The following is a 15,393-nucleotide window of genomic DNA, read 5'->3' as shown; positions in this document are numbered from 1 at the left end:
TGTAATTTTATCCAAATGTGCTAGTTTGTATTTGTTGGGTTATTTTCTCTTTAATATTTAACATATGTTCATTATCATCATATCTTTGGTCATTAACCGAAGTTCATCGTCATTTGAATTTGAGTTTGTGTAATTAAGATCATTAAGATTTATATCGATATCCTTCTCTCAAATGATATTATACCTCACGATATGATACAAAAAATCTTTTATATTTGCATTATTAGTATCAACATTAAAATATTTGGATTCACAGTCCAAATAATTTGAAACTTCAATTGTAAAAACTTATATAAATTTAATTTGAAAAATATATATGCTAGGTTATATCGCTTTTCATAATAACGTAAATTAAGTAAAAATAAAATAAAATTTACAATATATAACCTTTATAGAAAAATATTTTATAAATTGTTCAAAATTTTCACAACACTTATAAATAATATAAATTTTTGTCATAACTCTAGAAAGATATTTTTATAAATAAGTTATGATAAAAAACTATAACATTTTTATGAATAAATATATTATTTTTATAATATATAGTATGGACACAAATAAATTATGTCCATACTTCTTAGTCATAACTTTTATAATAAAATTTTCAGTCATAACTTTATAAAATACACAAATTATTTTTATAATATAATTTTTAAGATTTATAATACATTTTTGTCAAAACTATCATAAACACCATACATGTTCATACTTATAATGTAATTATTATAATTTGTATAAAAAATTTTAAAAATTAGATTTTGGTGTAATTACTCCAATTCTCATTCTCGCTCTAAGAAATTGAAAGTGTAATTGGGTGCTTCAATTACACACAATTCGATAGGACCCACTAATATATCATTCTTATGTAATTACAAACAATTATACACAAATTCAATTAGCTAAACTTTGCTTGGTAATTTACCAATTTTCTTTCAAATAAAATGTCTTTGAAAAAATCTTGAAAATAGTTTAAGATGAAAGCAATTATTTAAATTCCTTAAAAAGATTTTACATTTTGGTAATAATAAATTTATTAATTTTAAATTAAAATGATAAATATTCAATAAACTAAATTATATTTTAATATCAAATTAAATATTATATTTTTAAAATTTAGTTTCCTTTAGATTTTAAAAAGCAAATGCTACAAATCTATACTTATGTAAGATCCATTCGATTATAACACACTTATGAAATGAAAAATTTATCTAAAAAGTACATTTATTAAAATTTTATATTCGGATTGAATAAAGTTTTGGTTAAAATGATAAATCGAAGGTTTAAAATTTCGATATCAAGTTCAAATATCATTGTTTGTTATTTTTATTTATAAAATATAAACATGAAAACATCTTTATAATAATATAATTTGTTTTTTAATAATATTTTAATTATTTTCTGACTGAGTTAGAATTTAATTGATGGATGACACTGACTCAAATAAGCATTTAAAGAATGGTATAAATTAGTGAGTTCAGTGCTACCTGACCAAGTCACACCAACTCAATTGAGAATAATTTAAAAACTATTTTTATTTTTATATGTTAATAAATAATAATTTAAAGGTGCATTTGTTTTTTTTTGTTTCTTTTATTTTTAACAAAACTACTTTAAAAACTATTTTAAAATTGTTTGATATTGTGCAAGTGAAGTACTTTGGTCTCCATAGTTGTAGTTTTAGTATTTTGTAGCTATATTTTTTTGAAAAATTTCGAAGGTTGGACCTACATAATATCTATTATTTTAGTTTTGATGATTGATTTTATGCATCATCAATGTTAAAGAGCTTTTGGGAAGCATCTTGCGTTATTGTTGTTAATTAGAGTTTATTGTCAATATAGTTTAACAATGGTAAGACTAGGATATTGTTATTAACAAATAACAATTGACCACGATGATCCATCTCTAATAGTTTTCTAGTATTGCCCATTTAGTAGTTATTATCATGCGTATCTCTCTTCTACTAGACTTTTATGATGGTCACAACATGCAACAGTTAGAACATTAGGACATACAATTTTAAATATCATTTTCATTTTATTAATTTGATATATTTTTCTATTTATACTTTTTTTGCTATTGTTTAGTTAATTATGCTATCACTCTAATTTATTATGTAAGAAAATCTCTTTATGTAAGAAAATGTTTATTTTAAAAATCTTTAAATTAATTTATTTTTAAATAAATATTCTATTTGGTATAGTCCTTAAAAAACTCATAATCTAATACGTTACAATTGTTATTTGAGATAAATTTTAAAATTATACATGATCTTTGATATTTAATGTAAAATTGCATATATAAAATTTAATTTGATGCAACTATAAACGTGAAACTCTAATTGTGGTTTAAATGTATATTTGAAACTTTAATTTTAATTTAATCATACACATTTAAATAAATACATCAATTTATTTTATCTTGAAAAATATAATTATTTTTGTATGTAATATATAAACATAAAATTATGTTATATCAATAATTACGTTAATAATTTACAAAAATTAAATTAAATCAAAATTTCAAGTGTAAAATTATATAAAATTAAAATTAATATATATAATTACAAATTAAACCTAAATGGAACTGAAATTCTATAAGCGGGGCGAGGAGTAGGAAGCGGCTGGACTGTGGAAGCCAAGAGCCGAGGCTAGGCTAGGCGCCAAAGAACGAGCGATTCAATGGCTTCACATAACGGTTCCGAAAAACCGCACCCGTCCCCACCCCCCTCCCCCTTCTCTCTCTCCCCTCTTTGTAATGTAATGCAATGTTAATTCTATTCCACTCTTCTCCCTTCTATCTCTATCTCTTAACATAACATTCTCTCCTCTTTGCCTTTCTCTCTGTTTATTGGATAAACTTCAAACCCTTTCTTTTGTTTCCTCTTTTTTCCTCTCTCGCCGTTTCTTCTAATCCCAAATTCTTCACGTCCCTTTTCTCTCCCCCTTCGTTTACCCTCTGTTTTTTTTTTTTTTGCCTTTTTCTCAATCCACTCGTTCCAAGGTACTTCTTTTTTGCTTCTTTCATAAGAAATCGCTTTCGGATTTGATTGTTTTGTTATTTACAAAAAAGGGTTTCCTTTATTTCAATATATCTCCTCTTCAAGACTCGGCAGTTAGTTTTTTCTTTTTTGCTCTGTTTGTTGATTCAATGTGTTTTTGTTATTCATGTGTCTTCTTTGTCTGACTCCGGGCCATTTTTTTTGTTGGGTGCTTGCTGATTATTTTAATTTAAAGTGTAATTGTTTGAATTTTATAAAGGTGTTCTTTTTGTTGTTGTTGTTGTTGCCCTGTATTGGATTACTGCCGTTGTTAGTTATTTTATTGTGGATAAAGTTTCTATATCTTCCATTGTTTACTATATGCTGCACACTGAATGCTCTGTTAAATCGAATTGCAAATATTTAGTTGAGTAAATACTTGGTGTAAAGGGAAAATTTTCAACTTGCTTAGCTTTATTGCTGTACTTACTTCATTTGGATCCGGCTCATGTTTTGACTAGTAAGACTGAGTAGAAAAAAATTAGAATCAATTTTCCTCTTTTGGTTAATTTGCGAGGCAGGCGGACTGTTTCTTCGGATTAGATGCTGTGCCTTCTGCTGTGGTCGTGAAGCTCCTTTTCTGGCATATTATTATTGGTTGAAAGCAATTGGGGTTCCTTATTTCGCAAAGCAGAATTCAGATCTTTTTTATTTACAATATTACTTTAACATTTACTTTTCTAACATGCTTAAGATTTGTTTTCTGATGCACCTTTTTGTGTATATATGCATTTAAAAGCAGTGGATGTGTTGTGCTTTGTCTGATTAAACAATCTTATGAATTGTTCTAATTCAAAGTTGATTAACATGTGGGTGTACTGCTTTCTTCAGATTATGTGTTGTGCCTGCTGCTATGGTTGTGAAGCTCCTTTTCTGGTGGATTATTATTGGTTGAAAGCAGTAGGGGTCCCTTATTATGCAAAGCAGAAACCAAATTAGAATTTTGTTTTTAACATGCTTAAAATTTTTTTCCTGATATATTTTTTTCTGTGTATATTTGCATTTAAAGGCAGTGGATTGGTTGTGCTTTGCCTAATTAAGCAGTCTTATGAATTGTTCTGATGGTGATTCTTATTTGGGTGTACTGCTTTTATTTTTAATGGTTCAATGGTTTTCCTCAGTTGCATTCAATTTCGTACTGGTTTTCTGTTTGCACATGCAGGAAAATGTTTGCTGCCTTTTCTTTTGACATCTGATATCAATGGCAGCTGACCAACGGAGAAAACGACTGAATGGTGCAAGCATTGCTGGCTGCAATTCTTGGGACCAATACAGAACCAAAAAGAAAAAACTAGAGTCTCCAAGAAATGATCTAAACACAAAATGTTGTATTTCCCTTGAGTGGGACGGGAACCAAAAAAAAGTTGTTGCCAAAAGGGAACAAATTGGCATAAGTTGGCGGCATTTAAGACCATTTACAGATTCCACAGTACATTACCACAAAGTCTTGGCAGATGTTTTGACTCTTCCTCATGAAATTTTTGACTTAGAGAACTTGAAAAGGGTGCTTTCGTATCAGGTAATATTCTTGTTATTCATAACCAGTTGCTTCTAATCTCCTCTGTCTTCTGATCTCACGCCTATTGGAATTTACATGAAATTGTTACAGGTTTGGCAGACTCATCTGTCTGAAAATGAGAGAAATCTTCTGATGCAGTTTCTTCCCACAGGGATAGACAAAGAGCAGACTCTGCGAGCATTATTTTCTGGAGATAACTTTCACTTCGGAAATCATTTTCTTAAATGGTAAGTATATATATAGTCCCTCTTGACACTTTTTTCATTCTGTGGATGATGGATCCTATCTTCCTGTAGTTTCTGTTGGCTGTGCTTTGGCAAATACATTTACCCATGAGCATATAGTTTGCAACTTTACTACTTTGGATTTCTTTAGAAAGAAGTTATAGCTTTTGGGGTATTTACTATTTGTCTCTCTAGTTCTATTTTAGGAGATATAATATTCGAGGATTCTAATGTAGAGTTTGAATCTGCTAGATTTGACTGGAATTTTTGCTTACAGGGGTGCATCACTTTGTTCGGGTCATCTTCACCCTGATAAAGTTATTAAGGAGGAACGGCGTTTGAAGGCCGAGAAGAAAGCTTACTACTCAGAGTTACAGGACTACCATAATGAGTACGTGAAAAATAATGAAATTTACCCATGAATATATAAGCTGTTTTTGGCAAAGGTGCATTTGGTGCCTAATAATGTGGTTGCAACAATTTTGTTGCTTCTTGTGGCAGTACCATAGATTATCTGCAAAAACTGAAGGAAAAATGGGAAAGCTGCAAAGACCCAGAACAAGAAATTGTGCAGAAGTTATGGAGGTTTGTATTTGCCACGTGTTTCAATTTTCTGGAAAGGGTTGGTTTTGGCAGAGGAAGGTTCTTCCCTGTGAAATTGGTCGGTGTAACTTGTTTCTCTACTTCATTGCATAACATCATCATGATAGGGAATACGATAGCATTGGTTTTCTCAGTTTGAGCCTTTTCCTCTGTGATTGGTTGTTCCAAACAAAAATGAAGAATTGAAATTTTGTGTTTACCCTTTTATTGAACATTTAGTTCTTTTTATGTGCTAAAATCAAATCTCATTTTTGGGTTACAATCAATTCCTTTGGTAGGTCAAAAAGGGTTGGTAAGAAAAGGGTTTTCTCACATTCGAATGAATCTAGGCTTGGCAACGTTGAGCAAGATGTTACAGCGACTTCTGAATCTTCTTCTTGGGTTGCAGATGAGAAAGCATGCAGTAGTGATAACCAGAACTCTTCTGCTCTGAAGGATGGAAAGATACAAAGAAGGTAGTCTCTTTTTTTCCATCACGAACCACCATGCTGCATGTATTATTATTTCTTACCTTTGTTTGTGGTTTAGGTGGTTCTCAATCTTGTCATTTTTGCTGAACTAGAAATTATGTGTTGTCAAGGGCAAAGGTGCACTCTAGGCGCTAAAACCCTTCTATTGCCTCAGGCACAAGGCACAAAAAAGTGTTAGTCTGAGTGAAGTAAAGCGCAATATGTATATGTGTGAGTTTTTGCAAGTCTGTGTGTGTATAATATATAAGGCTTAAGATATATGATAAACTCTAAAGTGTGGTTTTGTTTATCTACAGAACATGCAACTCTTTTATCGGTCAATTTGCATGATGAATTATAGAGTTTAATGCTCAAATATTGAGAATTATAGAGTTTGTTATCATCCCTTCCTTACTAGTAAAGGTATATCAAATGAAAGCTGTGAAAAACAAAGGAAACTAAAATGAATTTCAATCAGGCAGACTTTCTATGCCTATAGCCTTACAAATAGTGTACCTAGGCACACCAAGCGTGCACTTGATCAATTGGGCCTCGACTTGAAGGGTCTGAGGCATTTTTGTTGAACTTTGTTAAGGAACAAGGTGCAGGCGTGCCTAGGTGCATGCCTTGACAACACTCATGTGTACCATAACCATGTTTAAGAAACTTTTGCAGCATTTAGATCTCCTGGTCGGAATTTGTAATGGTGGCTGGACTAGTTTTCTCTTAGTTTTACTCTGTTTATATTTATTTCACGGTGAATAATCTTATTAGTTGTCATGGATATTAGTATGTACAAGAAAAGGATCATCAAGGACAAAGGTGAAATGCTCTTGACTGCACCAGATTATTCACCGACTGTGGAAGCAAGACCCAAAAAAGGTGACAAGATACGCAAGCACAATATTCAGCACTGTGATGGTGCTAAATACATGTCATGTTTTAAGGTCAGCAGCTGCTTTAATTGGTATAAAATTATAAATTACAGGATTATTTTGAGTAGGTGCCTTTTATCTTGAACAAATATCTCCTTGGATTAGAATAACCCTTTCTGATATAGGATTAGTTATTAGTTAAACTTTTGATTGGCTGATGGAAGCATGCAACTTTCGAAAGCTTCCTTTTCTGAGCCGAACCAGTGGCCAGATTCCTAGCTTATTGTTTCTACTGCGATATGATTGTGTCATTGCTGCTTGGTTAACTTGTCACTCCTTTATAGTTTATATTAAACTCTCAGTTATCATCATTATACTGTGGGGCAGGAATAACGACTATAGCATACCAGTGATACTTGTATTATACCCTCCTGTTATATTCTTTAACTGAGGATTTCTTTAGTGTCTATTACTGTTCAGCCTTCTCTCGTTTTCATGTTCTTCCTAAGGTTATTAAGGGGTAATTTGCCTTTGATATGTTTCAGATAAGCAAGAAGCAACATGATCTTTTTAAGAATATGGAACAGTCTGGTAAAAGCATTCAATCTAGGTCTCTCACCCGTGTTTTAGGTGACATCGATACCTTGCATGTGCAACCATATGAGGTATTCGTGGAAGAAGAACAGAGAAGGTTGCATGAACATTGGTGAGTGTTGAAAGTAAACAATCCTTTCTTGAACTCTAGAAAATTTCACTATACCTCTGCTCAAAATAATGTTGTTTAAATAGGTTGAGACTGGTAAAGGAAGACCTCCCTGCATCATATGCAAACTGGAGAGAGATACAGTCGCAGAAATGGAAAATAACCAGGTCGTTGGAGCAAGAGATGAAAGAGAAACTAGTTACGCTGCTGGAGGTTTGTTTGCATGTCTTTAACTCTCACCACTTGTATATGTATAGTTCCTTCATTTGCAATCTGTTGTTTGATATTCATCAAACTCGTTGGATCTGTGTTTCTTTTCTATGGGCTTTGAACATCTTTTCCGCTTTTTTTCCTGATATTTTAGGGGGAGGTGGTTGTTGAGCCCTAGCATATGCTTCACAACTTATCTTCTTGACACTTTGCTAAGAAGTTTTAGCAGCTTTGAACATCCTGTATGCTACTATAATCTTGATATTTTTTGGTGTTTTAGGATGAAGAGGATGAAGATACATTGGTCCAGAATCAGGAAGACAATGTTGTTACAAATTTGCCTGTTCTAGATGTAGAGGAAGAGAATCCTGAGAAGTTGCTCGAATATCAAAAGGATACTGAAGCAATAGAAAGTGAGTCCAGCATGGAAGATGGGGAGTCTAGTCTGGCCTTACCACAGAATCAGTCTCCACAGCAGATTTCTTCTATTGATAGTGGCCGGTTGTGCAATTATGCGGAGTCTGAAAACAATGAGAACCTCTCAAAATCAGATGTTGCATCTTCAAATGTATCCGAGCACTCAGACAATTTGAACACTGCTGATGCAACTGTTAGTCAGGAAGTTCCCGTCTCTTCTGCTGAAATTGTTTGGCCAGCAGATAGCATGCCACACTCTTACCATGATTCTACTGCTGGCCACAAATGCACATCTACCAGTGGATTGCCATTTATTCATCAAGACAATGAAGACCAACAGAACCGAATGATTGATCTGGAATCAGACTCGCACAAAGAAAGTACTGGAAAGGATTTGTTGCATAGACTTTCTGAAGATGGTTCCTTTAGTTATACAAATCAGGACCGAAATGAGATGCTTCAATCTTTCTTCAAAGATCAGGGAGTGCCGCCATATCATATTGAGCAGAAACAGGCAGGGCTAGATTTCCAGCCCCCAAAAAATCTATTGATGGGAGATGGTCATTTTAATGGGCAATTTCAGGAGCAGTTGCAGTCATCATTGCTGTTAGAGGAGAGGCAAAAGAGGCAGAATGAGGTTTATATGGGACAGAACATGCCACAAAATATTTACTCCACTGGGGGTAGGTACTTGTCACTGAGGCAAGAACACCTGCCTTCAGAAAATATGCAAGATTGGGCAGTCACTCCTGCCCGCGTGCCAGCGCCTTTCCAACATCCGTTGAACAGTAGAGAACTGTTTAGTCAAAACTGGTTTACTGGAGAGCATCAAGTTCCAGTTCGTGGTGGATGGGCTGGTTCAGATGGTTTTAGTGGCCAAAGTCAGAGTATCATGGGTGCAAGCAATGCAGATCAGAGCTTTTTTGGTGTTCTATCTCACTGTAACCAATTTCATTCGAGCAGCCCTTATGAATCAATGGGCTCTACCGGGCAGTTCATTCCACAGAGGAACAATGGAATGGTGAGGGGGGGCCCTTCTGGAATAATTGGAAATAGTATGCAGCAAGCTGCTCTTCCGTTCGATTATTTAGGTACTTGTGATACAACTTCCTCATTGATGGCTGCTGATGATTCAGGATGGATGAACATACAACATCAGAATCCTGCTTTGCATGATCCAATGGGGAAACCATATTTAAGGTCATGGAAAGGGTCCTTTTTTTAATTTTGTTTGTGGAGTGGAAGGCCTAAAGTTCATCATTCATGAACTGGCTTGGATGATTGCGAGATATGCTGAACAAATACTTCATGTGATTGGTGGTTCGTTCCTATAATTATTTTTAGAGGGATGGTAGAGAAATCGACTTTCTAGGTTACAAGATTCCAAAGATAGGTCTCTGTACATACCTATACAAAGAGCCAACTGAACTCAACACAAAACAAACACAAACTATTAGGTGGGATGGTGGGAGGTAAGTCGTGACTTATGAAGGATGAAAAAACCCTGGCATGGCATCTCATATTTGGTAGATTTACATATCACAACTTAGGTTTCTTTTTCTTTTTCTTTTTTTTATATTCCCTCTTTTGATCCCATTGACTATATCAAGTACATTCAATAATGTTGGAGGCTTTAATTACAGCTGCTTCTTTGTCTCTTAGTTGAATAATGTGTTTCTATGGTGTTGTGGATTTGGTAACAGTACAAGAGAATGACAAGGACTTTGTATTTAAATATTTACAAAGAATTTCAAAGTGTGAAACAAATAGTCACTGCCACATTTGACAGTTTTGCAGTAATAATGTCATCACCATAATTGCTGCATATCATATACTTCTATTACTTACAATCAACCTATCATCTACATGTATTTGTATTGAATCTAGAAATAATGACGATCCAAGTTGCCATTATTCGTAGCTGTAATGTTCATTGATGTTTTAGTATGAACTATGCAATTGCACTATGTCAACAACCGTCTGCAAATCCGTTCTGCAAAAAGAAAAAACCAGACAAGCAGATTAATTTGTGAGAGCAGTTTAATCTCAAAATCGATTTTTTTTTAACCTAGAAATAAAAGAAATAGTATAATGGACAAGTTAGGTAACCTTAGGAAACGTGATAAAAGATCATCAATTAATATGGCTGCCGAGGCAAGACTGAATAGTGTTCCATTCCAATGTCATCTGCAAACAAACCAAACCAAAAAAGGATTAGAATCACAGTACTTTTGCACGGTAACCGTACAAAACAGCATCTAGATCTTGTTTGATGTATGAGAAAATATTCCAGAATAACCTCTAAAGAGAACTAGATAGATTATTAACATTGGCATTGACAAGAATTCTAGTTCTGCATTACCTCATTTCGACATATGGAAGCAGAAGAATCTGCGGACAAAAGCCAATTTTTTGTTTCCTGTCATCATTTTCTTTTTCAGTTTTTCAAATGCTTTAATTTTTCAAGAACTTGCTTCATTGATGGCCGAACAGAAAGTGTCTCCGCTGTACAGGCATATGCAAGCCTAAGCATTCCCAAGAGATTCTCCCTAGGTCCAGTTTCCCACAATTGAGCAGAGAACACCGCTGAAGGACGCCCTTCCTTGACCAACAACTTGGTCCATTCAACAATGTTGAATCCATTTCCATACTCGGAAAATGATGGATCAAGGGACTTCTTTCCTGACAGCAATTCTAACATTACAACACCAAAACTGTACACATCTGCCTTGTCGGAGACCCGGCATGTTGTTGCATATTCTGGTGCTACATAACCAAATGTGCCAGCAACATCTGTGGTGGCATGGGTCTCCGAAACTTCTAAAAGCCTAGCCAACCCAAAGTCCGAGAGGAAGGCATTAAGATTTTCATCAAGCAGAATGTTGCTTGGCTTGATGTCTCGATGAACTATCCGGGGAACACACGAGTAATGGAGGTAAGCAAGAGCCTGAGCTATATCCACTGTTATATTGTAGATAACTAACCACTGTTCGTTTTTTCCGGACTTGTCATGAATGAAAGTCTCAAGGTTTCCACCAGAAAGGTAATTGTAAATTAAAAACATTTCATTTTCCCCAACATAATATCCAATAAGAGTTACAAGGTTCTTATGTCGAATTCTTCCTAGTGTTCTTATCTCTGCATCAAATTGCTGAACACCTTGAAATCGACCAATATAAAGCTTCTTTACAGCTACATGATAGCCTGGGACCAACTCTGCTTTGTACGTTGATCCAAATCCACCCATACCAATGAGGTTTCGGGTACTAAAGTTACCTGTAGCACTAACTACATTATCATAATTCAGCTCATTTGGAGCATCAGCAAAAGTCACCACCACTTTTTCTTCAAGAGCACCAAGTCTTCTAACCTTTTTCCTTCTAAATCGACAGATAATTACAACCACTGCAACCATACAAAGCAGAACAAAAGCAGAAGTTATGGCTGCAATTATGAGAGGTTCCGAATTCCTCCCTTTCTGAAATTTAGATGGACCCCTAGGCCCGCCCGGGGGTACCGCAGAAAATAAACACTCCTGCAAAAGTCTATTACCTCTAAAGGAACTGCAATTAGTCTGATGCTGGAGTCTTGGTATCGAACCGGAAAGGTCATTAAAAGAAAGGTCCAAAACAGTCAGATGAGAAAGCAAAGAGAAAGATGGGGGTATTTCCCCATAAAGCCGATTGTGGTCGAGTAAAATGGTTTCAAGATTTCCAGCATTTGTTAGGCTAGCAGGGATGGATCCTGTAAGAAAATTGTGGGAAAGATCAAGAACCTTAAGCAATGCCAATTGACCGAGTTCGGGTGGAATTTCTCCACTTAAGTTGTTCTCTCCAAGAGATATCCATGTCAGGTTCTTCAACTTCCCCAACTGATTTGGCAAAGATCCAGAGAGTCTATTTCCTCTAAGGTCTAGCCATTCAAGCATCGTCAAGTTGCCAATACAAGGATCTATGGATCCCTCAATCTGATTATATGCTGCTTCAAACTCTATTAGCCGTACACAATCAAGAAAAAAGGTCTTCCCCATCCCACCTACTATCTTGTTTTCATTCAAGTTAACCGAGACACTCTGCAGCTTATCACAATCAGATATTAGCTCCTTATGAGAAGAACCGTTGAACATGTTATTATTCAGTAGCAACCTGTATGAAAATTTACTATCACTAGCCAATAACTGATCTGCGATGAAGAACACCGGTATCGAGCCAGTGAAACTATTCCAGCTTAGATCATGGACTACTGCAAAACTCTCATCCATCATCAACCCCATCTTAGAACCCCAAAAAGGAAGATTACCATACTTGAATTCAACCCATGTGGAACTAGACGCTAGAACTTGAGAAACCATGGAACCATCACAGCTGCCTTTCCTGTTGTATCCATGAATATTACCAGAAATATTATTCCTACTAATGTTAAAGTATGTCATACAAGGAACATTTAGCTTCCAAGGAAGGTACCCAAACAAATTATTGGAACTCAAATCCAAGAAAGTAAGGCTCTTGCACATCACAATGCTTTCTGGTATCATACCATCAAAGTAATTCTGCCCCAAATTTAGGACCCTGAGTGAGCAAAACTCACTCCATTTAGCGGGCAACCGCCCTCGAAGATTGGCTCTTGGCGCCCACAAGACCTCCAAACTAGAATGGGAAAATAGTTCAAAAGGAACACCGAGGTCGAATGCATTGAATTCTCCTCGAAAACCATCCATGTAACTTGTTTTCGCATCAGAACCGAAATCTATCAAATTGGTTAGCACAAGAGCTGATAATTTCTTACAGTCTGCTATCTCCTTTGGAATTTCATCAGTGAGACTGTTCCTAGAAACATCTAGAACCCGAAGCTCAGTAATTTGGCCTATTTCAGCTGGAATCTTGCCTTCTAAAAGGTTGTAATCAAGCAACAAAGTCCTCAAGTTTTTGCAATTTCCAATCTCAGGGGGTATATTGCCAACAAGAGAGTTATTAGACAGGCTCAAATGAGTCAAAAACTCACACCTGCTAGAATTATCAACGCTAATCCTACCAGAAAACAGATTATTGGACAAGTCGATAACTTTCAAGTTGCTGTTACCGATGAGTTTATCTGGTATATGACCGGAAAACGAGTTGAAAGACAAGTTGAGAACATTGAGAGAAGAGATAGAGCTTATCTGGACCGGAATCTGGCCGGAAAATTTGTTGCCTTGGACTTGGAGAACCTGCAAAAACTTAAGGTCTCCAATAACACCAGGGATCTCCCCGGAAAGCCCATTGTGGGGAAGCGACAAAGCTATCACTTTATCAGAGGAGTTAGCGCATTTGACACCATACCATGAGCAGTGACTTGAAGAAGAGTTCCAAGTGGATAAAAGGTTTGAAGGGTCATAAAAAATGGAGTCTTTGAAGCTCAGAAGAATAGCAGAGTCGGGAGTGGAGGATTTTGAGAGTGTGAAGCTGAAAGAAAAGAGCAAAAACCAGAGAAATGCCATTGTTTTTTTGGGGTTCCGTTGTTACAGATTAGAACGTAACGAATAAAGAAAGATGAAAGAGATTGCCGGCAAGAATTTCACAGAAACTACTAATGGGGTGAAATGTAAAAAAAATGAGAAGTGTCAGAGAGGTACACCACAAGTGAAAATGAAATGAAAGGCAAGGGCTTCATTGTTCATTGGAGCCAAAATGGGTCAAGGTTTCATCTTTGAAAACCAAATTTTCTTCCTTTCTTACTTTTTGTTTGTTAGTGTTTTTAACTTTAAGAAAACCATTGAAAACAAATATATAAAAATAATTCAAACGAAGATTGAAACAAGAAGAGAGATTGGCCGGTGAGATTAAAGAGGGGGAACAAGAAGACAAACATAGCCGGCGTGAGGAACGGGATTCTTTCTTACATTACCTTTTTTATTTTTTTTTCTTGTTTGTGACGTCTCTCTCCACACCTCAATCACGTGCCAATATGCCATGCAGAGACACGGATGATCAATAACACTCACTCCCCTTCTTCAGTTTATGAGTTTCAATTTTTATTATTCTGTGATTTTAATTTCTTTCACAAAAAATCTCTCCACCCCTTCAGCATTTTACTTCATATAAAGTCAGCAATTAGTCTTTGATTTAATATTCTTTTTCTTAATTCATCCGATAAGTTTAGTCTTTTAAAATTTATACATTCTATCAATTTGATCTTGATTTAACAAATTTAGCTCATAATATTTACGTATTTTGTCAATTTGATCTTGGTTTAATAAATGTAGCCTATGACATTTACATATATTATTAACATTTACACGAAATATATAAGCATCTAGGGCTAAATTTGTTATTATACTAATCAAAATTACGTACAATTAATGAAAACATTGATGTTGTGATTAATTATTCTTAGTTGCTCATTTTAAAATTGACAGGATTAAACTACTCTATTTTTTTAGAGAAAACGGATTTACTCAATATCAAAATTGGGAAGGACTAGAGAGGTATTTTAACCAATTCTTTATAGTGAGAGATAGTTATTTATATAATACTAGATTATGTTAAAAATCATATAAAAATATATTTACAGAAAAATTCATTTAACATTTGATTTATTTTATATTGTGATTTCTAATTGTTCTATTTACATTTTTATATGAAAAGATTAAAAGAAAAAATGTAAATTTAATCATATTTATTATTTAAATTTTGATTCATTAAATTTAGATATTTGATAGGTTTAATACTGATACCTAAATTTGACAAAAAATTAATACAATATCTGTGTTATTTTTTGGTTATACATTTTGTACTTAAAGGTAACAATGTTACTTTTTTAGTGTTTAATTTGAATTTTAGAATTGATTTCATGAAAATTCATAATTGGCTCAATTAACTTTCGTCAAATCAATCCTAAAATCGTAATTAAATCACATACATCGAACTAAATTTGACAAATTAAATACAAAACTAGAAAATGCACAATTAACACTAAATTTATTCTATTAATAAAATCATAAAACTCAAATATACTAATATTAGCAATTAATTTTCATCAAATCACTTTAAAACTAAAATTTAAATACTAAAATTTAACACAATTATTTTGTGTATTCAACTATATAATTTTTATCAAATATATATATTGGACTAAAATATGATATATTAGTCTTATTTTATAATGTTATTTTAACATGAAATTTGATTATAACAACATAAATTTGAATTATAAAATTATTATGTGAATTCTAATTGACTAGAAAACCTTCTACATATCCAACCTGTTTAGTAATGATTTTCTTTTATAAAGGGATAAATAGGTATGCACAACAGATTTATTTTCCCTAAAATTATTGGAATTTTTTAAAGAAAGTGAAAGTTATTGAATTATTGG

The 15,393-nt window shown here is 34.0% G+C and overlaps 2 protein-coding genes across 4 annotated transcripts; one reads left to right on the top strand and one right to left on the bottom strand.

Annotated features, from left to right (window-relative positions):
• The first annotated feature begins 2,781 nt into the window (after positions 1 to 2,781).
• On the top strand, positions 2,782 to 9,819 carry LOC105802409 (uncharacterized). Of its 3 annotated transcripts, XM_012634018.2 has the most exons (11): positions 2,782 to 3,003; positions 3,872 to 3,940; positions 4,203 to 4,559; positions 4,650 to 4,786; positions 5,061 to 5,174; positions 5,285 to 5,368; positions 5,665 to 5,841; positions 6,626 to 6,782; positions 7,256 to 7,416; positions 7,500 to 7,626; positions 7,904 to 9,819. In XM_012634018.2, the coding sequence occupies exons 3-11, from the start codon at positions 4,242 to 4,244 to the stop codon at positions 9,263 to 9,265; spliced, it is 2,637 nt and encodes an 878-aa protein (XP_012489472.1). In that variant the 5' UTR covers positions 2,782 to 3,003; positions 3,872 to 3,940; positions 4,203 to 4,241; the 3' UTR covers positions 9,266 to 9,819. The 3 variants fall into 3 exon arrangements, with proteins under 3 accessions (XP_012489472.1, XP_012489471.1, XP_052480481.1); XM_012634017.2 differs by lacking the exon at positions 3,872 to 3,940; XM_052624521.1 differs by lacking the exons at positions 2,782 to 3,003; positions 3,872 to 3,940 and adding an exon at positions 4,084 to 4,104.
• LOC105802408 (LRR receptor-like serine/threonine-protein kinase RPK2) lies at positions 9,754 to 13,867 on the bottom strand. Its single transcript, XM_012634016.2, has 3 exons — positions 10,403 to 13,867; positions 10,150 to 10,227; positions 9,754 to 10,033 (listed from the first exon to the last, which is right to left on the bottom strand). Exon 1 carries the CDS (start codon positions 13,514 to 13,516, stop codon positions 10,478 to 10,480), a length of 3,039 nt encoding a protein of 1,012 aa, XP_012489470.1. The 5' UTR covers positions 13,517 to 13,867; the 3' UTR covers positions 9,754 to 10,033; positions 10,150 to 10,227; positions 10,403 to 10,477.
• Between the last annotated feature and the right edge of the window lie 1,526 nt (positions 13,868 to 15,393).

Source organism: Gossypium raimondii, chromosome 11, assembly GCF_025698545.1.
Source record: "Gossypium raimondii isolate GPD5lz chromosome 11, ASM2569854v1, whole genome shotgun sequence".
In the NCBI taxonomy this organism is placed as follows: domain Eukaryota; kingdom Viridiplantae; phylum Streptophyta; class Magnoliopsida; order Malvales; family Malvaceae; genus Gossypium; species Gossypium raimondii.
This window is presented reverse-complemented; position numbering and strand designations above follow the sequence as displayed.

What these genes read in the sequence shown, in the direction of transcription:
- LOC105802409 (XM_012634017.2), top strand. Translation starts at nt 4,242, where the DNA reads ATGGCAGCTGACCAACGGAGAAAACGACTGAATGGTGCAAGCATTGCT. An exon ending in GATGGAAAGATACAAAGAAG is followed by an intron (nt 5,842 to 6,625) that starts GTAGTCTCTTTT and finishes CATGGATATTAG; the next exon opens with TATGTACAAGAAAAGGATCA. An exon ending in AATACATGTCATGTTTTAAG is followed by an intron (nt 6,783 to 7,255) that starts GTCAGCAGCTGC and finishes GATATGTTTCAG; the next exon opens with ATAAGCAAGAAGCAACATGA.
- LOC105802408 (XM_012634016.2), bottom strand. Translation starts at nt 13,516, where the DNA reads ATGGCATTTCTCTGGTTTTTGCTCTTTTCTTTCAGCTTCACACTCTCA.